At 42.3% G+C, this 22,169-nt stretch overlaps 1 protein-coding gene across 9 annotated transcripts in view; it reads right to left on the bottom strand.

The window, feature by feature from the left end:
• UNC13B (unc-13 homolog B) overlaps positions 1 to 22,169 on the bottom strand; it is a 208,803-nt gene that overhangs the window by 3,807 nt on the left and 182,827 nt on the right. For 5 of the 9 annotated variants that reach the window (XM_068176605.1, XM_068176606.1, XM_068176609.1 and 2 more), the window contains 7 exons: positions 20,348 to 20,500; positions 18,331 to 18,454; positions 11,765 to 11,821; positions 7,177 to 7,257; positions 6,647 to 6,794; positions 3,214 to 3,270; positions 596 to 688 (listed from right to left, as the gene is read on the bottom strand). In XM_068176605.1, coding sequence (XP_068032706.1) covers positions 596 to 688; positions 3,214 to 3,270; positions 6,647 to 6,794; positions 7,177 to 7,257; positions 11,765 to 11,821; positions 18,331 to 18,454; positions 20,348 to 20,500 — 713 coding nt within the window. The remainder of the gene's footprint in view (positions 1 to 595; positions 689 to 3,213; positions 3,271 to 6,646; positions 6,795 to 7,176; positions 7,258 to 11,764; positions 11,822 to 18,330; positions 18,455 to 20,347; positions 20,501 to 22,169) is intronic. The other 4 variants (XM_068176607.1, XM_068176608.1, XM_068176603.1 and 1 more) reach the window with 2 other exon arrangements.

Raw genomic sequence — 22,169 nt, 5'->3', positions numbered from 1 at the left:
ACTGCAGGGAAGAGACTGAAGCAGAGGAAATAGCTTTGAAAAGCAGCTTTTGCACTTCAGTATAGATTTAACCAGAAGAGAGACCTGAAGAACTGTTTATATAAATCTTCAGAGGAAATTGAAGTAGTTAAGTATGCTGTATTCAAGTGAAGGATGAAGGAGGAAAAGGAACCCTGGGATGAATCACTGCTTTGGCTATTTCCAGAGTGGCTGTTCAGGGACCAGTGTGGCCTTCAGGACTGGGGAGAGAAGCCTCTGAAATCTCAGGGCCTCTGTGATCTCTGGGTGTACACTGAGCAGTTTCGCAAGATCAGCCTGCCCTGTTCTCTGCAGCACAGACTAAACTGTGGCGCCTGGCAAGAGCCATCATCTGATTTTTGTTTACTTGCATACATCGCTGCCAATAAACAACCGGGCTGTGCACTGCCATGTCACTGGCTGGACAAGCTCATTTGCTGTTTCACTACGTGTCCCTGATGTGAAACAGAGAAAACAATTCTGGCCTGAGATCCCACGAGCTAACACAGAAATATCCTGACTGCCAGCTGGAGATCTGCCCCAGCGAGCCTGAGCAGCAGCATGTGCTTTGCCATACCTTTCACCGTGACTTTATGCTCCCCAGTTCCCGGGTGGGTGTACAGGTCGATCTGGATGGACACTTCTCCCACGGGATCATCCACACCGGAGCCTGTTGGAAGAAAATGGACATCCCCCCCATGCACACATGGATTACTGGTCATTGGCACAAGGCTTTATGGCCTCAGGAAGACAATGTGGTGTTTTCACAGCACACCTCCCAGAGCCAGCTTTTCAGTCAGCACTGAGAATGTCATGGTAGTGCAAGATAACATCAGGCTCACATGCCCAACACACATGAACACCAACACTTCTTCCACTTCCCTGAAGATTGTATCCTACTGAGAACACCAGTGAAGGTTTTTAAAGAATTTAAAAGACCTCAACAGTAGACCTTCACAGGGAGCAAGGATTTTTCAGAGGTTCCTGCCAAGCTGCTGTGTATACATGCAGGCATTCCAGTGGTGGGCACTGGCATTCCTGTCTGCTCAGGGAAGAAGGGAGGACAAAAAAATTCAACAATAAAAGAAAAGGAAGGAGAGGACATCACACAACAGCGGAAATATAGGGAAAAAAAAAATAGGTATTAGTGATTTGCACAGAGCTATAGTGCAGTCTCTCCCTAAAAGAACCTTTCTGAATGTTGTACATCACCTAAAAGTTGTCATCCTGAGTGTTTATCTGTTTCCCTTTGGAGGATGATGAGAACCCTTTCTTTGTTGTGCATCAAAACTGATGAGAGAGAAGCACTCACAATTTGCATACTTATTTCTCTTTATCAATTAGCCAGGGAGAAAACAAGATGTAGCTTCAGAGGGAAAAGATAACATGTTCGTAAAAGAGGGAGATCTCATAAACCCTACAATTCATGTATTATGATTTTTTCAACTTTTTAACTTTTAATCATAATTATCATCAAGTAATACGTGGAAATGACTTTTTTCTGGGTTATAAAATTAAGATGCCATGTAAATTACAGAAAACGACTGCTTTGCAAAATGAAAATCAAGTCTCAATATGAGAGTGAGATTTTTCTGAGTTTCTCTTTGATAACTGCCTGACCTCAGTTTGACAATTAGCAATGCTGTTGTAATTGAGATACCTAGAGGGTAATTCAGTATCTATGAATAGCAGCTATTTTGTCAAATTTGAGGGTAAGATACATTACTAAGTGAAAAACTGGTCTGTTTGAAATTCTAGATAAGGAGATTGAAGGATATCATTACACAAACATTTTGATTAGACTGATCTAATAAGTCAATTTTCACAAGCATCGTCTGCAGCAGCAAAAACACTCATTTAAAAACCAAGAGGTTGAGTTCCAACCTGTGCAATTCACTGAGGAAAATTACATGCCACATAACTGTAGGCAGTGAAAGTCATATTAATATACCAGTAAAAGTATCTGAGCAACCAAAACAGAACCTCAAATTACTACCTCAGGGCAGGTTCTCATTCTTGACCTGAGTGCATTAAACAATCTTTTGGTTGTAACCAAATATAGTCTTAAACGTACTGTTTCCTCCTTGCTTAGAAGGGCAGTATTGCTTTTTTTTTTCTGTATATAAGCACAGAGCTTTAAAACTCGTAGGCTTAATTATTGACCTGATCCATCTGATGGTGTGGGTCTGTCACTTCACTGCTGGCATTCCTGTTCCACAGGAAGAGGCAGAATTACCAACAGCACGTAATGGCCACATCCACAGAAACACCAGCCACCGAAATATTCAGGTCTTTATCGATCTTTAGTGTAACTAGTAGGCTATAAAGGAGATACTGATGCCTCAGAAGAATAAGAACAGAATCACCCCACTACCTTTGAAGAATACAAAACTCATACTACAGTTTTTTTCCTACCTTCATTCTTGTCTTTTCATATAAAAATCTTGTTCTATGAACTGAAATTTTCAAAAACAAAAAACTACTCTGAAGATGGCCAACAAAAATATTCTGAGCATGTATAACTGTGTGCACACACATACTTGTACATTTAGTGACAAGCACATTTAATTCTTGACATGAAAGCCTCACTGGTATTGCAATGCTGAAAGGTGAAACTGCAGAACTGAGCTCGTGCAAAGGGTTATAGATGTGTTTCACCTGAGATAATAAAAAGACTTTGGACAGCAAAAAATAAATTAAGAGCTGAAACACTGCAAGACTTAATATATAGGGGTCTCCTGGGCATCCAGACCTTTAGATAACCCCCCTTCAAGCCAGATGGTTCAAGCTTGGCCATAACCTTGAGTGCATATCCAACATTCCCATGTATTACAGTAGCCCTTCTCAGCAGACCACATGCATGCAAGCCCAGGACTTGAAACACACACCCCATGGTAAAGGGAAGGGGAACAAGTCTGCAGCATCTCCCAAAAAACAGTCCATTTTCAAGACAGCTTTCACACCCCATTAATAAATATCAAGCTTGGGAACAGGCTCTCAGGCAAGGTACAGACTTGTAAACCACACAACCTGTGGCTCAGTCTGTGGGATGCAAGCATTCAGTGGAATTCACTTCTACAAGGGAACTACAGGGAACAGGACTCTGGAAAAGGTTTCTGAGCATGGGCAAGATGATTTCAAAAGCAAGGCAGTTGGGTAATGTTGTTATGGTAACAACATTAATCTTGAACATACCCTTATCAGGAAGAATGTCCTCATTAGCGGTAAACCTTATACCTTTCCCATCATGCACTGAGACATGAATTCAAAAGGCAAGAATGCAAGCAGGATAAAGAGAGAAGAGTATGAATTACAACACAATTAGCAATGTCACTTAAACACAAGGCAAATATTCTCGCTCTTAACAGGCAAAATATCCTCCTAGATCTTCTGCACCAGGATTTGGAGAGCAAGGCTGTCTGCAAGTAAGGCATAGTCTGGGTTAAAACAGAACAGTATTTGTGCTGGCATAACTAAATTGCAGCCCTGATCCAATCTGCAGAACAAACATTTAGCAGCATAGTGTCATAAAAGCCTACTCAGCAATGAAATGAAAGCAGTAGATACCTCACAATCTGAAAGGTGCAACCACTGAGCCTGGAAGTAAGAGAAGCAAACAGCATTTAAATGATACTGCATGAAGCCATGTCCTCCCAGGAGCTTGTGGCACTTATGCAAAGGGAAACCTCAGTCACAGAATTCTGGTAAGCAAATGTCAGCTGTAAATAGTGGTGCTGTCCCTGCTGTCCCTCCAACCTGTGTGCAACTCTCCAAGCCCATCTACCAGCCATGGTTAATGAGAAGGGTAAGCAAGTAATATCCTTCTTTAGCCCCAATGCTGGGAGGGAGTCACAGAATCACAGGACATGCAGGGTTGGAAGTGACCCACAAGGGTCACTGAGTCCAGCTCCTGGCCCTGCACAGACCATCCTAAGAGTGACACCTTCTACCTGAGAGCATTGTCCAAACATTTCCTAAACTCAGACAAGCTTGGTGCTGTGACCACCTCCCTGGGGAGCCTGTTCCAGTGCCCAGCCATCTTTTGGGAAAGAACCTTTTCCTGATATCCAGCCTAAACCTCTCCTGATACGACTTCAGGCTGTTCCCTCAGGTCCTGTCATTGGTCAGCACAGAGAAGAGATCAGAGTTATGCCTTTCTCAGAGATATCCCAGCACTGATTCTGCAGATATTAGGTGGCGTAGGTCAAATTTTTTATTCCCCAAACAGGGTCCAAAATTCTCAAGACTACTAATGTACAAGATACTGATCTGGACCAGTGGCCTAGCTGCCCAGTACTTGCTCCCTACAGTGGCTTAGAATAAGTCACAAAGAAATGTCATCAGTCAGCTTTGAGTAATGTGTGCATCTGATGCCCTAAAGCCAGAGCTTCATTCTTTCTAAGCTTCTTAAAAAATATATAAATACCCATGCACTCACTTCTGTGGTAGCCCTGCATATTCCTGCTTCTGAGAGGTAATGATAATGTTCCATTATCTTTGTGTTTCTGCTAAATACTTGCCCTCAGTGAAATTTTACAGTCAAATCATGCATTGCATGAAGCCTCTTTCTCATATCAGCTTTGAATTTGTCACTTTTGTGTCTTCAGTGGAGCATTTTTCTTTCTCTAATTTTAAGTACTCCTGATTGTAGTATGGACTGCAGAACATCAGTGCTGCACATTTTCTAGAATCTTAGCTCAGCATTTATTTAACAATTTAACAGCATCTACATAAAAAAACTAGCTTCAATTAATTCATAGTTTGGATATATCATGGGAAATATGTGCACGGAACAGCAAAGATTGTAAACACTCACTCAAGTGTGCACTCAGGTTCCCCATTAAAAGGTGGATTGTGTAAGTGATGGCAACAGCCAGGTTCCTGGAGTCCCTAGTGGATGAAGCAGTCTTTGACCTGTCTGGCCACTGGATGTCATCGTTGCTCTGCTGGGACACAGCTCCAAGACCATTCTCTCTAAGGTACTGATTTTTTAAATTTAATTTCAGTGTTTTAATGCAGTATGTTTCAACATAAGGAAGACTAGATCATGCTGCTACTGGCAGAGATTACAGAATCACAGATCCATCATGGCTGGAAGAGATCTGCACAGTCATCTAGTCCAACTGTTAATCCAGCACCACCAAAATCATCCTTAAACGATGTCCCCAAATTCCACATTCAGACACCTCTTTTACACTTTTCGAGACTGTACATTTCTCCACCACCTCCCTGGGCAACTTATTCCAACGTCTAGCCACCTTCTAAATGAAAAAAAAAATTCTAATATCTAACCTGAACCTCCCCTGGCACAACTTAAGGCCATTTCTTCTCATTCTTTCACTTGAGACATGCCAGAAAAGACCAACTTGCACCTCACAATCTCCTTCCAGATAGTTTCAGGTCCCCTCTGAGCCTCCTCTTGATGATTCAACCCACCAAAACTAAACTAAACTTTCCTCTTTAGAAACAAACCCTGTTTTGCTCAAAAAATCTCTGAACTCTCTACACTGCTAGGGGAATGCCAGTATCAAGCAGCCTCATTTACAAAGAATGGAAAGTGTGTGAGCTAGGGAGTGCTTTTCCCTTGATCCTGGGACTCGGTGTGGTGACCTGCTGGCAGAGTTAGTACAGTCTGTGAGGTTGCCAGCTCTCTTAGGCTTGGAAGGCTTGAAAGAAAAAGGATCCCATGCAACAAGATTGCAGAAGGACATGCCAGGGACTTTGTATGACTTTGCTGCTGGGATGAAGTAGCTTAATGCAAGGCTTTTAATTAAACAGCCTGAAAACACAAAAATAACAGTTTTTGTTTAGACTCAACCCTTTGCAGCATCTGTCTCCTCTTACTGAGAATAGTGACATTCACAGTCAGCCAGTGATGGTCCTTGACTAGAGACCAAATTATTCTGTACAATAATATGGACATATTCACATGAAAGCAACGAAATTAACTGTTTACCGCTCTGGATTCAATGAAACAGCACCACTAAGCCATAAAGCTTCTCAGAGTCACCAGACAGTTTGGTGACCCATCCCAGCAACTTATTAACATGCTGTGGTGATCTGTAATCATCTAGCTCCCACATACCTTGTACTGGCTGCAGACAAAACAGTGCCTTTGTTGCTCTCCTCAGAAACTTCTCCCTTTACAGGCAGCCTGTAGCTCTGTGACTCACCACATTGCTGTCACTCAGCCTTAGTCAGGGCCACACGGGCTGTGCCACACACACAGCTGGCCTGTGACACAGGCACTGACAGGTTTCTGCAGTGGTGTCTTGCTGAAATGGTGCCTCACACCACCACACAAGCCTCAGTACAGTAACTTCAAATCTTGCTTAAGCCACCCACCCACATTAATTCATGAAACGTGACTGTTAAGTGAAGACTGCAGAGAAAAAAAGACCACAAATACACCAGGCCTTATGTTTCACGTATTTCTGCTCTCCCCAAATGTAGTCATGGAATGGCAAATAACCCCCTTTCCCTCTTTTCCAGTTTCAGAAGCTCCGAACTGTCACACTTTTAGAAGTGTTACTGCCAAAAGCACTCTACAAACTGGCAGTACAAGGGAGAGAAATTATGAGCAGAGCCAAGAGCTCCATTGAACCCTGCCAACAGAAAAGAGTCTTACCCTGAGCTGTCTGAGACTGGACAAACGTTTTGATGAGAGTGTCCGTGGTCTGAGTGTAGAGGGAGAGAGCATATCGAAGTGACTGTAGGTCTGGACTCTTCTCCAAGAAGGTTTTCTTCAGACCATTCCCACCAGCATGGAAATATTGCTAAGAGTAAAAAGAAATGGCAAAAGTACTGAGCAAGAACTGCAAACAGCAACCAATGTGTATGTGCAGTTGTGTGTACAGATAGGAAACAGCTGGAAAAATTCACAAAACCGCTTCTGTACTGGAAACCCAGCTCTCAGACCAGCTGATACCAGCTGCTCATGGTATTCCTCTTCCAAAGCACTTAAATATGAATATGCTGACTCCTAGCACATCAGTCTCCTGAACCTCTTCAGGTGTACACATACAGGCAGCATTCACTTAGAGCCTTTATCACTGTGACAGCAGGGACAAACTCCTGCCATCTCTTGAACCAGGACAGTCCCAAAGAGGATTTGGGGATGGAGTTGGGAACAGCAGAAACAGAAATGGAATCACTTACTTTGATTGTATCCAGTGCCAGGTCCAGAACAGCACACTGCTTTGGAGTGAGGCTCCTGGTTTCTTCCCTCACCATATGATCCTGCAAAAAACCATTGTATTTGACATGAGTGTGCTGTCAGAGGCTAAAGGAAAAGGAATCCCCAGCATCACCACTTTCTCCAGATTCACACTGTCTCTATGTGGCATCAGCATTAATTCAGCTGTTCAAGGAATGTTTAATGGAGTCTCTCAGAGTTGTTGATTACAGCTTAACTTGGAAATAAATTAATTTTCTCTCTTTCTTGCAGGCACAGAAGACATAATTAAGGAAAGAACTGGACAAACGTAAGTGACACTTTAAAATCAGTTTGTCTCTCAAGAAAACCCAAACAGAAGCCTGCCTGACACCACTGTCATTCTAGAAAAGCCACAATGAAACTCTCCAAATACCACCTAAATCAAGGAATTTTGAGTACTAGGCATTAGTGAAAGTTGTTTTGTGTCTGTTGTTTGTGGATTTTTAAAATTCTTCCAAAACTACAAAGGTCACTAATTCATTCTATCATTTGTGTAGAAGAAGTAAAACAAGGTAGGTTTTCTATAAGAAGACACTGTTTCCCGTAAGAGCCACCAACTCTAACAGCAATAATCTTGTGAAATCACTTGGGAAAGAATTCCCTTTTCTGCAGTGGAAGCACAGCCCTTTTAGCATCCTGGGTGACTACAAGGATGTGCCATCCTTTGGCATTTCACTAAGCTCTTTCTCTCTGATGCTTAGTCTAGATATCAGGGGAAAACAGCTTATTTTAGGAAGTCAAAGTTTTGCAGAAACCTATATTCTAATTGAGCAGCTGGAGGGTCAGGCCAGTTGACTTCAGGTTGGGTTCTAAAGCATTCATAAAAAAGATGTAGCCCAATCAGGCAAAGGCTTTATCCCTGCTTTAAACATGTCACAGGCCTCCTAGACACTTCCCAGGAGACACATCTGCTAAACTGCCTCTGTTGTAAAGCACACCATGTGTGGTATCATGTGTGGATTTCACAGAGAAAGACCTGCTGGCTATCTTGCAGCTTGCTGATCCTTCACACTGCCTGATGCTGTCCCCATTCATTATCCACTGCAATCCATCTCCTGCCTAATGGAGACAGGGCTCTCTGCAGTCTAGGGGCAGCCATAAGGCATTAGCCACGTTTCTCACAGACATCTAGCTATCAACTTTACACAGTGAAGCCTTGAACTGCACAGAAGATGCCTCTCAAGTTGTCAGTTTCTCAGACAAGTTCACACCCTGCTTTCTTGAGTAGCAGAGATGTGCCCTCAATGTGCCTCTTCCCTCACACAGGATGTTCCTGGTCTGGGGACTGTATGCAGGGGCTGTATGCAGGGGCTGTACTTGGTGAGCTGCAGTGTGTCTTCTGTTGTGATATGCTGTCCTGAGGGGAGCCATAGCTCTCCTTCTTCTTTGTGAGCTGCGGATAATTCAATTGAAAATGATGTGGCTTCACACTTCAGTACACAGAGACTTCAGTACACAGAGGGTAAAGTGTTCTTTTCTCTGTCTCACAGTCAGATTAAGTGCAAAATCAGCCAGAGCCCAAGGCCACATTCATGGAAAAGGCCAGTTTAGTCAGGGTATCTGTGTTCCCAAGGCAGAGCTACTTTCACATCTGCTAAAATGACTTTCTAGGCCTGCCTGCCAGATTGCCCCAACTGCCACAGAAACCAGGTGGTCAGCACTTTTCTCTCAAACACCTACAGAGCTCATTCAGCCCCACAGAGAGGCCACTCCACCCATGCCCATGCTGTCAATGCACAGCAACACATCACTGCTTTCTCTGAGTTTCCCAGTGTCATTTTCTTCAACACATTATGTAAAAATAATCCAGAGAGTGGACTGGTAATACTTGCACCTACTCAGAGAGGAGCCCACGACTGTCATTCCAGTGCATACCTGCCCTCTGCAAATCCCACACTGTTCCTATAAAGAACTGTGCACAGTGCTACCTTGCACTTCCCAGACTGCCAGCCAGGAGCAAGAAACAAATATTTACATCAAGTAATTATGCAAGTTCAAGCAGAAGAAGAAAAAAATCCCCAAAAAACCCAACCAACTTTTCCTGATCTCTCAGACTCATGCTTGTATTCTCCACAGGTATTTTCAGAAGAAACTCTGTGGTCAGAGCTTGGCTGTTTACCCTGGGGGTAGCACAAGGAAGAGGAGGCAGCTGCTCCCTGCTCCACTTGCTGGCTATTAAGTAAACTGAGCAGAAAGAGTTTGATAGTAAGTGGGAGGCAGGTATGTGGCACCAAGGAGCCAGGTTTATGGTTGGCTTTCTGAGCATTTTAAAATACACTGTGAAATTGATTTGTCATCAGGACGAGAGCCTGTGCTTGTCAGGTCTGTCAGTCTCAGTTTTCAGCTGAGTTATCTGATTCACTAGAGCTCCATTCTCCCTGTCCTATTTAAGACCAATAAAGCTTAAAATCCATCCCATAATTTTCCCAGGCTTTTAGTGGAACTGAAAAATGCAGAGGAGGAGGGGTCTGAAAAACCGTGCCTTCCCTGTTAATTTGTATGAGCCTGCAAAAACAAAAGGACAAAAAATATAATATCCACAATTCTTACACAGACTCCAACAATTTTTTTACTCTTATAACACTCCTATTCTACTGGAAATTTTGGACACAATGTAATTTCCCTTATGGTGTCCAAAATTCAGGTGCTTTCACACTTGAGCAAAACTGTCTGCCACACATAAAATCCTGTGTACCTGTACTGCTGCAGTTCTATATGTGAATATGCAAATAAAGGCTTGAACACACATCAGGGCTTGCCTGATTTACATGATTACGTGCATTTCTAAAAATGCAGTCCAGAGTCACCAAAGTTAAGCTTTACAGTAACTGAACTGAAGATGGGCCGCTACTGGGGGACAGCCTTCACCCAACCAGTGCAAATGGAAACCAGCAAAGCTTCCAACCCATTCCTGGCAGAAGGCACTCTGTACACGCGTCAAAATTCCAGTAATGAGAAAATATGGAACAAGTAGAAGATAACAGTGAATTTCAGTGGCCATGCTCAAGAATGCAAGCAAACTACAGGAACTCACAGACTGTCCTTGTGACCTGGAGGAAGAAACAGTGAATTCAGAGCTCTGCCCTCAAACACCAGGAGTACATGTAAAAGGCAGGGATGGTTTCTTTTTCATCATGTGGAGACATGATGAGTGCTTGCTGATGCTTTTGCAAGAGAAAGGGGAAACTCAGGAAACAGGAATCACATTTGGATGCTGTGGTTCAGCTGCCATTCTCCCAGTCTGGCTACAAAGCTCCTTTCTCCCCATTTTTCCCCTGGAAGCAACACACAGCACTGCAAGCACAGGAAGCAGGGAAGGAAACACAATCCTCATGAGACGCCATGTCACCAGGGATGACAGCCTGACCGTGGGAGTGCATAAGGCCATCACTCAGCACAAATGACAGCTATTCCCCTGGGGAGACACACTTGGAGGCTTTTGCTAGGTGACTATTAACTGCTGTGTACCAGCCTCAGAATGTAGCTGGAGAACAGGTGCACATCTAATGACACCTGCATGCCCTTATCCCTTGCTTGGACTGCTAATAAGGGCATCCCTTGCTCGGACTGCATTAAATGAGCTGTGTACTGGCCACATAAACATGTATGGAAAATGTACCTGCTGGGCAAGGGACATAGGTGTATGGAGACAGCTGTATTAGTGTGCAAGACAAAACCAGAAAAGACAGGACAGGAAGGGACAGATGCCTTTTGAAATGGCAATAATCACTTAGGAGAATGTCCTTTGCACTGGGAAGATTTCCCTGGTCATGCTCTGACAAAGAATTCAGGTCCAGCTCCATCTCCCTTGCAGCAGACTGTGCACTGTGACACTTAAGATTCAGACCTCCTCCTCTTGCCCAATATCAGTCTTGTAGCACAAGTGCAACCACAGCAGAGCACAATCTGAGTGCTGTAAGGCGTCACTATTTTCATACCACTCCTGTCGTGATCAGTGAATTAGTGCTTGATTCGCTTATGATGAGGTGGCGTACACTTCATAATGCTCATGTCATGCACTGTCACGTCATGCACTGTCAAAACACATCAACAGAGCCTTCATGCTAAATGCCAGCTTGCCTGTGAAGGGAGCCCACGCAGAAGGAATTTACAGACACAGGCTCTCTTCCATAAGCAACAGTTATTTTTTTAACAGTCCATGTAATTCACCCACAGCTAACGCAAGTGTCTTTCCAAGCATTAGGGACTCCCTTTTATAAATGGAGGTACAGAGGAGCTCTCCAGATATTGAGAAATTTCCTTTTTGCATTTGAAATCAATGTACCAGACTTATTGCCGTGTATACAGAAGAGACAAACTACTTTGATGATTAAACACATGGTAAGATTTCATGTTAAGCACTATGCTAATATTAGTAGAATGCACTTAAATGCACATTTAATGCATTTAAAGGCATTTCTCTACAACTGCATTCAGCAACAAACCACTGGAAGCACAAGACATGCTATGCACTACCACACTTCCATGCTTACACATAGGGACATTAACATAAGCCATGCAGGACAATACCTTCAACTTTGACAAGTGTCCCAGTTCCTTAGCAGCACTGAAAATCAACTGTGTGCCCTATGGTTGCAGAAGTTAGAAAAGAAAGGAGTGGAAAAAAAAGGTTATAAACAAGCTTCACATATTTTTCCTTTGAGCAAGTCAAGTAAGTTCACAGCAACTTCACATAACCACCCCAAGGCCAGACACAAAAACTGACTCCTTGCCAGTTTATTACCTAGTACAAACCCGGGCATTTCTGTGGATACCACATCAAGAGCTTTTTCAGAGCACAATGTCTTGCTAACCAGCTCACTCTTGCTTACAGCAACCACTCACTTATACAGGATGAACCTTCAGATGGATTGCACGGGGTTGGAGTGAAGGCCATCTCCAAACACTCCTCTAGATTTCACATCTAAATACACACAAAGACTGAAAAGACTGGCCACAGCAAAAGATCACATAACCACAAGATGGTGAGAATCCGTCTAGAGTGGTGGAGCCCAGACATCACGGTGGGGGTAAGCACAGATCAGATCATAAACAAAAATGGACCTCAGCTGTTCAGGGGTGAGAGATTGCCAAAGTCTACTGAATACTACAGCATCGCCTTCAAATGTCCTAGAGCTTGGCCAATGGCTCTTCTTCCCCCACTGTGCCTTACTGAATAACCTATATTAACCAATGCAGAAACCTAATGGGAAGATGAACCCCAGTGACAGGAAATCTTGCTTCAAGGCACTTCCCCACTCTCAATGTAAAAAATCTCTCTTTTATGTAGCCTAAATCTATCCTTTTCTGGTTTAAAAGCTACATGATACCTACGTACCAACTGGTTATTTAGGCATTTGGAAGATAAATGTTAACCTATAAAATGTGTTTCAACTAGGTCAGGTTGCTCAGAGCCCCATCTAACCTGGGATGGGGCATGTTGTATGAAGACTGTTGGTTTCACAAACAAAATGTCTCCAGTAAATCCAATTCTCCTTCCCTCTCCATTACTATACTTTCTTGTCTTAAAAGTCCTTAAGCCTCCCACTTAACCACAACAGCCTTGACCACACCCCACCCCAAAATAGCTCAAACTGTAATGAAGCAAGATGTAAACCCAGAATTATTATACTGCCCTTTGCTCCGCCAATGTCACTTGGCTTTCCTTTGCTGCTTTCCCTGGTATGTGTTCATTGTTCTTTAGGTCAGTACTCTGTGGAACAGGAACCATCCCACATAGAGATTTGCAGAAAAGGCCCTGGGAACTGGCTACTACTGCAAAAATCACTGCTGATTTTTTTTTTTTTTTTTAAGGATTAAAATGAAGATCAGCCCCTCTAAAAGCTTTCTCTCAGCAAAAAGTCTTTGTTGCCTGGGGTAGCAGAAGAAAAACAGGCAGCTTATAGATGTAACACTGGAAAACCTGAGACTTGCTCTAGGGCAACTGGACACCCTCTGCCCATTACAGCAGCAGCCCAGATCTGAATTTTTTAAGGTGAGGAAAGCCCTTTTCTTTTGTTTTTCCAGCTTTGGAAATTTCTTCAAGCTGAAACACTCTGTGACCTGAAACCACAGATCACCTCTTGATTTGGTCTACTTGTAACCAGAAGCTAACCCTCACTGTTCCTCGGGCTTTTATGTTTGTTGAATACAAACCGACACAGAATGAACTTTATTGATTTTCTAGCTAAACAGAAGCTCTTGATAAATGATTAAATTCACAACTTCTGGCAGGGGTGAAGGGGAAAGTGCAGGCAAGCACAATGAATCTACAAAGGAAAGCTCCTGAAATGAGGAGAGCTTGTCTTGCTGTCAGGATCCAATGGGTAGTGTTGAAGAGTACAGCTCTCTAATCTGAAACAGCAAGAATTTCAATGTATTTCCAGCAAGGAGGATTGAACATGACTGCACACCAGCAGCAACAGAGAGATTTCACTATGGGCCATGCCAAATAACTGACCAGAATACAGGGTTTCACCAGCCTCTGCTACCCAACAGAATGTGCCTGCTGTTCTGTATGATTTGCCATGAAATTCTGTTTACTTATGGGGTATTTAAATTTAAAGTTTTTGGGTCCATTGACCAAGCAGGAAACAAAAACCAGAACATTTTTGTATCTGGAATTTTGAAAAAGGAATTTTGAACATGTCTCCAAACACAGTAACATCAACCTTTCTTAATTCAGTATTTTCAGCATTCTCTGGACACTTTTTTATATACATCTGAACAATAACATTAACCAGCTCAGGCACGTAGTCTTCCTGCCTCAGGCTTCTAAGGAGGAGGGAAGGTCAGTAACACTGAGCAATAACTAGTGACTGGATATGCTTCAAGGAACAAAGCTGCTCAGATAACTCCCAGCTCTTGCACGTTAAGAAAATCCTTGTCAATCAGTGACAATCTCTGTCAATGCGTCTGCAAGGAGAAATTATTTTGCTGTTACACAGAGTTTGTCATCAGTGCTGGTAACATCTAATGAAAATCTGGACAGCTCCTACCTCTTCCAAATGGCATTCTTGTAAACAAGATGCCATATTCCTCAGAGAAGTTATTTATGCGTGGAAAACATACCACAAAGCTCTACAGACAGCACTTATTCCAGTTGTGCCAGAGAGTGAGAACAACTGAACTTAAATTATCAGGTAGCTTTGAGAAAAGCTACCCACAATGGAATTGATTAAAATGTCAAGGATAGAGTATGAGGACAAATTAAATCCTCATCATGAATCATGCCTAGCTCTGCAGCAAACACCGCTGGAAAGGGAATGGGCCTTCATGCTGGTTTTCCTCGCTCTTCCATGATGATAGTTGTACTTTCCTAAACTCTTCAGAAACAAGAAACACACCTATAGTCCACAACAAAGAGACTTTAAATTCCTTGTTAATGGTCTGATGCTTTTTTGTCCCTTCAGTGAAAGCATGCAGAGAAGGATCATCAGCTGACTCAAGTCTAATTGTTGAAAGCCAACAGAACAGCACTGATTTATACTCCAAGTGACTCAAACCCTTAAAGCTTAACTGTCCTACTGCTCAGCTGATAAAGTTAGGAAACAAAAACCTACTGCAAGTTTTTTGGATTCCAGTCCTTTTATGGAAACCATATTATATGTGATGCTTATTTTTCTGAAACGTAACACTGAAAGGAAGTTTTATCTCATATTGTACATTTATTTCCCATATTTTTGTAATTCCTATGTTCAAAAACAATGAGATCTCATAATTTAACAGCATTTACGTTAATTTTAAAAACTCTATTGTATCTGGCAATGTCTCTTAGCACACATTACGATAAAACTATTTTTTAGTTGTTGTGGTGTATTAAACCACAACAATTGACAAAATAGGCTTAAAAGTGGGAATGAAAAGAGGAAAATAATTACGTGCCAGTACAGAGAACTAGGCACATATGCAGTTCACAGACCATAATTTTATTCAAGGCTAAGAAAGCTTTCTGTCTTCATCACAGAGGCATCCTTCAACTTTTCTGCTCCAAGCTAGCACAAGGGAGAGGATTCATTTAAACTAACAGAAGTTCAGAAAGGTTTCAGAAAACCTCTTAAAGCCACACTCTCCTCCACCACAGAGTGGCTCTGGAGTGGCTCAGGCAGAAGAGCCTGAAAAACAGGCAGTCTGGAAGTCAAATGCAAATTCTGTCCTCAGCTCAAAGAAAATTTAGTTCTTATCCTGGAAGATGTTCTCATTTAGTGAAGAGAAGTCTGACAAGTAGAAAAAAAGCACAGCAGGAGCAAGCACAAACAGAGCCTCATGTGAATGGCTGCAGGGTACTGTGTGAAATAAATAAAGGAGAGGCTCCAGAGAAATCACCTGGGTGTAAACTAAGCACTTCTTCTCTCACCAGACTAGTCACTGATGACTTACAGTTGCATTGTAAGCAGTTGAGAAAGAAATGTAACTATTCTGTTAATATCACCAGGTGTTGTGCACTGAACCCCAAAACACAGATTCCCAGAGTGTATATCCACTCAACCAAGAGAAGGTGTTTAATTACATGCTGGATCTTAAATTTAGTAAGGTGTGAATTACTTGGCGAGTTACTGGGATCATATTGCTGCTAATCTCAAAAGCCACAGGCAGAGAATGCTCAGAGAAGTCGCCCATCTGAAAGTCATGAAGGAGCCACAGATCAGGTCGTCAGAGTGGGAGGTTGTAAAACTGCCCTGTCCCCATTGGATCCCTTACAGTGCTAACACTTTCTCACCTGAGCACCACACCGCAGAATCTTCCAGAAGCTAATTTAAGTGTAATTTTTAAGTCTGGAGAGAGGTATTTAAGCACTGTGCAGTGGCAGGGTCACGCAAGCGACAGGTGAGGCAAACTGCAGGGTGACGGGAACCTTCTATCTGAGTATGCTTTCCATGACCTCCCTCAAAAAGACTTCTGCACCTCCAGCAGTTTTGCAGAAAGAAAATATTCCACAAAAGAGATTCTTTTCTGCCATTAATATCTCCTACTTTTCAAAGGCTGCACATGAGTTTTAGGACGGAAATCCCTGTCAGTGGTCTTTCAAACGGAGAGAAGCACCACTAGGGGTTTCTGTTGCTGAGGGCTGGGAAGAAAGTGTGTTATGGTGCCCGAGGCTATTTGTGTCTGATGTGCTTTCAAAAGAAAAAAAAAAAGAGAAAAAAAAAGAAAAAAAGAAAAAAAAAGGCAAGTCAAATTAGATAAGAAAGGCTTGTAACAGAAGTAAAATAGCAAAGAGAAAGTACTGCTTCTGCTCATGCCGGTAGCCCCAAATTTTGTCTTGCCTTGACCTGCTAGCCTTCACTGAATGATGAAAATCTGGTGGTGACAGAATAAATGGCTATGCCCCAGAGAACAGTGGAAGCAGCTCTTCATCCTTGAAGCTCATCCAGCCTCACGACCAGTTCCCTGCTCAAGGACTGCAGACAAGGCTATTTTATTTTAATCATTTCATTGTTCATAACTGTCCTTCTGGAAGAGCAACTCATTTCCAGTTTAGACTAGTTCAGCCTCCTTGCTACCATACAACTAATTAGACACCAAGAAATCCAGCTATGAGCATTTTGTGTTATCTCAGACAAGAGAGTATATGCTTCAATTTGCTTCTCCATTTGAAACTGAAATGATGGTAACAAGAAACTATGAAAAAAACTTTAAGTGGCTTATAGCAATATCCCGCAGGTTGGAAGAACTGGCTGACCACAGTTATTGCCTCCTTCATGATACAAGTACTGAATCACTCTCCTACTCTGCCTTTGAAATCCAAAACTAGCAAGTATAAAGCTCAAACAGCTCCTCCCTAGTTCTCTCTGAGGCCCTTGATCTCACTGATTCTGTTCCAAATGGGTCATGTTAATGCTGCTCCTACATAATGATTTTAGCACCTGCCCCCAAAGACTCTTTTTTAAAAGCAGTCCAACCAAGACAAAGAAATTTCACCTTCCTAATTTTATTTTCTTTTTCTTCTTTACAAATCATAAAGGCAAGTAGAAATGATTACTCCAAATCTGAGCTCAGAGAAAGCAGTCTTTAGCAAATTACACCTCATGCTAATTTCATGGTTGTAGGTATGACAGTGCACTTCATCCCAACAGTTTTATTTAAAATCATCATCATCAAGGACAGAGACAAGGGCCTTCCCTCTCAGAGCAAGAAACACCTATAGCAAGAGGCAAGTTTGCATTACTTCCCTGGACACTGCCACCCAAGAATCCCAGTCCAGATATGTGAGGGAACTGCTGAATAGTGAAAACAACTCTTGTTCTACCCACCACTGGGAAAAAAGTAAGACTGCATAACTGGGCTACAGGCCGCAAGTTCTCCCTGATAGCAAGACGAAAAGAAGTTCTGGATCATCTGTAAATAATGAAGTTACAGCCCAAAATTTACACTCCTCCAACCGAGTGCCATCCCCCAGAGCAGCCAGGCATGCATGACTGTCATTTAATCAGTTTCTCTGGTTTCTCAGAACTGGGGAAGAGTTAATGTTCCATTGTTAAAATAATCACTACATTCACAACACACATTCATCCAGCATGTCCACACAGCTGAACAATTATACAAAAGACTGCCTTTGAAGAAAAACTATCTGGACTTGATTCCAACTCCCCAGCATCACAGCGAAATCCTGCCAGCCAATGCTGGTGTTAAAGCCTTCTGCGGGGGGTAAAACAGGGGACAGTTGATTAAAAATCAAGCTCAAATCAACCACATCTATATAGAGAGACATTCTGGCTAATAGATGATAGGGCAAAAGTGGCTACAGGTCATGACCTAAGGACATGAAGCCTAACAGCTCCGTAATTCCCACATATACAGACAGCTCTCCTTAGAGAGCAAAACACTAATCAATGCAAACGGATACACTGGACAGAAACTCCTTTTGGATCACAGATTTTGAATTGTGGTTGTTCTCTAGAGTCTGCTCTGTATCTTGCAACCCTACCATAAATAGAGATGCTCTCTTTACCAACTTACAGGCATGTTTTCCATCCTCAGGCAGGCTACATGCAGACAAATTTACCTGGATGGATGACTCACTAGGTCAGGGGGATGAGTTACACAGGCAATGGCAACACTTTCTGGTATGAGTCAGGAAGGATAAAATGCTTTACCGTATGGTCTGTAAGAGGAGGCAGCACAATCAGCTTCTCCATGGTGTTCATTACCACCCTCCAGAGCTCTTTCAGCACCCGTTTCAACACTGTCTTTTCACATACAGTTGCAAACAGTGTCAGGCTGCAGGGAGAGAGCAAGAACTGAGTAAGTTCAAAGAGCACAATATGCAATGAGAAAGGAGCTGCATATGGAAGAATCAGTGCTTTATCCAAAGCAGTTTCTCATAACAATTGCTTTAAGGGTAAAAATCTTCCCTTTTCTAAAGCGCAGAATGTGTGCTCACCCTTGGAGTTCTAGCAGTAAAAACACTAAAACCACAAAATGGATGATTGACATTTCTGATCTCAATAATTTCTGTTTATTGACCTTGGGATTATAGAAAGTGTCAGTTGGCGATAGGTGGTTTGGAATAATATATATGATCCAAATAAGAGTAGGTACCATAGAGATCAGGATACAGAATACCTTTAAGAAGATATATTTGGTTTATAGAGTATACAAAACAAAGTGTAAATATAGAATAATAGGTTTTAAGCTTCAAGGGGTTACTATAATGATTTTTGATGAATACTTAAAATAACACTTCTGTGCAGAAATTCCTGCACAGCTTCCGAAAGCTGCTGAAGTTAGCTAAATCTTTCACTTCTAAAACCACCCCAAAATATTTCTTGGGCAACTCCATATTTTGTCATGACTGCATACACCCATCACCTGCCATGTGTTTATCTGCTCTAACACAAGGAGCTTTATTTCCCTAGGTTTTCTTACTTTATTATTGTACAGGCTACAAAAAGGCCAAGGAGAGCTAGAATCTTATTTGAAACATTTGTTAAACTTCAGCATTTACTGATCACACTGTGAATAGGAACTCTGTGGCCAGTACCACTAAGACAGCTGACTCTTCTCCATTGTGTAACATCTTCTCCCAACCTCCCTTCTTCCCACAGCTGGTTAGACAGTAAATGAACAAAACCAATCAGGGACAGAACTGATATGGGTGGGATGCAGGAGGCATTAAATAAATACTCTCCTTCTGTAAAGGAGGGAAGAAAACAGTCCAAGCGTGGATTATCATCATCAAAGTTACTAGCTCCACAGCTGGATGGCAAGCCTGTAGCATACCACGTTCCCAATGGTACAAAGGAATATGGCTTTTCAGGATTCATGAAGGCATGCATGGAAAATTATCAAATGAGAAGGCTCCTAGATGGAAAGGCTGCTGCAGAGAGTGACTTAGAACACAGTGACGCAAAAGAAAGATGGGATAATCAACACTAAGAGCAACCAAACCCCCTATATTTTAAACTTGTGAAGTTTCACATCTTTTGCAGCATTTATTATGAAAATTGCTTACTAAATGAAGAACTGATGTGCATCAGCATTAAGTTCAACTTGTACAAAGATTAAAAACTGTTTCGCTTTGCAGTTCAAGACTTGGCTTGAACATTTAACTGTCCTTGTCCAGCTGAATCATGCTGCATGGCATTAATGCAACAGTTAATTAAAGCACTGGAAAAGCCATGTTCACATCCCATCATTCAGAAGCTTATTTGCTAGTCAGAACAGCAGCAGGTACGACTAGAACAGACATTTGACAGGACTGTGATACTGAGTAGAATATGTATTAAGTACATATGCACTGTTTACAATATGCTTGCTAATTGGCTACAGTAAAATCTCTGTAGGAAAAAACCCACAGCTAGAAAATTTAGAATTTCAGTCTTTTTCATTACTTGATCAGCAGTGTGTTTTGCTGATTGCTATAACTGCCAGAGCAGAAAGAAGAACTGGAGTGTGCTTTGGGTCATAACTGGATTGAATGAAGGCTGAAGAGCCCATCCATGGCTTTTGAGAAGCAGATATGAGAAGAAAAGCTATTAATTCTTCTTGAAAATTTGGAGACTTGGAAATCTCAGTAACAATCCAAGAAAATGGAGCTATTTTCCCCTCTGCCTCATTCTTGTTCCAATCCAATGAATTGTATGTGTAGCATATATTTGAACACTCCCTTACTTTCCATCCAGGAAGTCCATCAGTGGCCTCAGGACATTATCTGCATCTTGTGCAACTGTGTTTCTGGCATTAGCAGCAGAATTTGCTGTTCCTTTCACTTGACAGAGGATATCAGACATTTGCTTGACACACTCATCAATCCGAGTCTGGAAGCTGCAAAGATAGGAGAGAGGCAAAACCAGTATAATTAGTGGCAGAAATACAAGGTAAAAAAATTTCAAGTTTACTCAGTTTCACACTTTTCTTTCACAAGACTTGCTCTTTTCCTGACTGTATTTGTTACCAAGGGGCATGCTCTCCAGTTCCTTATGCCCACCACCCACACACAGCTGACCACCTCTGAACACAAGACACAAGCATATTTGTTCATTCATCTTGCAGCAAGAAATTATCCTTTCCTGACTTCAAGAAACGCTGTTATCCCTAGCTCGAAGCACCCTGCTGTACCCTTTGCTTTCTCGACCAGAGATACTGGAATGTCACATGGAGCAAAGACACAATGCACACCCCACTCTGAGCACCCAGGAGTCCATCAGCAGAAATCCAGTTATGGCCATCATAGCTTAAGTCTTTAAAATAACAGAGAGAGCCTGAAGGCAGGCATCAGCTTAAACCAGTCCACTGCCATACAGTCCATGCCAAGTGTCAAACTGGGATGTGGGGCTCAGCTGTGCAAAGTGCAGTCTGCCTGTAACTAAGTGATACACAAGGCATTAAAGCACAATTACTTTTCCACCTCTTCCTGCTAAGAGGAGATTCAAAATTAAATAATGCAGTGATTAAAAATTATGAACAGATCAGCAGAGCTGACAACTAATCAATTCAGCAAATAAAGGAAAATGCTTTGACATTTAAAAGAACAGTTACTAACAACAGGCACTACAAGTGACATTTAACTATCCATTAATGGCACAGAGGTTTGAAACCAGGAAGAGAAGCCAGTTTTAGGAGCTAGGGTAAAGATTTAAGAGGAAGTACAAAAGTCTGGAAGCCATCTTTACATCTGCATAAACGACCTGAACTTCTGCATGAGAGCCACTAGGACACCTGTGGGTTGGGTATGAGTGTCCCATGGCTCTCACCTTCCTTCTCCACCTGGTCACCTTTCCTGCTCTGCCAACTCTAGCTTCATGGTCCTTCTTGCTCAATTCTAGCCTGCCTCTCACTGGAAAAATTCCATAGTTGTCTCCCACCTGCCCTATTTCTAGCAGAAAGAGTCCTGCAGCACTCATTTGTGGCTGCAGTGTCAGCTTAACCAGAGACCTAAGCCACATGAAATAAAAGAGCATAAAAAATTTCCTGTGCCATTAGCAGTTCCTGTTCTGTCACAGGCCAATCCCACCCCACAGTCCTCCCATCTCTTCATCAATTGCAGGACCTTGCTTCAAGATGCTTTAAAGCCCCCAGGTTAAGGATGGAAAATAACAATGCCTTAATGGATAAAATGTAATAAGAGTCAAAATGGTTGCCAGTCTTATGAAAAATAATAGATCAGTTACTGTGGCAACAGGTTCACCTGAAAGTGAATATTGTGTAGATGTACAGCTTAACAGGAGCCCTTGGCAGTAGCAAACTAAAACACAACTTCACCTATGCTGTCAGAAGGGGCCTGCCGCTCCCCAGTTCCTCCAGGAATTCCTTCCTTCACTCCTATAGCCTCCAAGAACAAAACAGCAGCTAGCCTTGCATGAAGGATAAACCCTTCCAAGACTTATCTCCTCTCAAAGTAGAAAATGCTTCTGCATCCAGACAAAATCCTCTCTCAGCACAAGGGTAGTGAGGCCCTCTGGACATGTGTTGCCTTCTCATCAAATACAGTTAA

This window comes from Anomalospiza imberbis, chromosome Z (genome assembly GCF_031753505.1).
Source record: "Anomalospiza imberbis isolate Cuckoo-Finch-1a 21T00152 chromosome Z, ASM3175350v1, whole genome shotgun sequence".
Lineage (NCBI taxonomy): Eukaryota > Metazoa > Chordata > Aves > Passeriformes > Viduidae > Anomalospiza > Anomalospiza imberbis.
The sequence above is the reverse complement of the archived record's forward strand: the minus strand, read 5'-3'. Positions and strand labels throughout refer to the sequence as shown.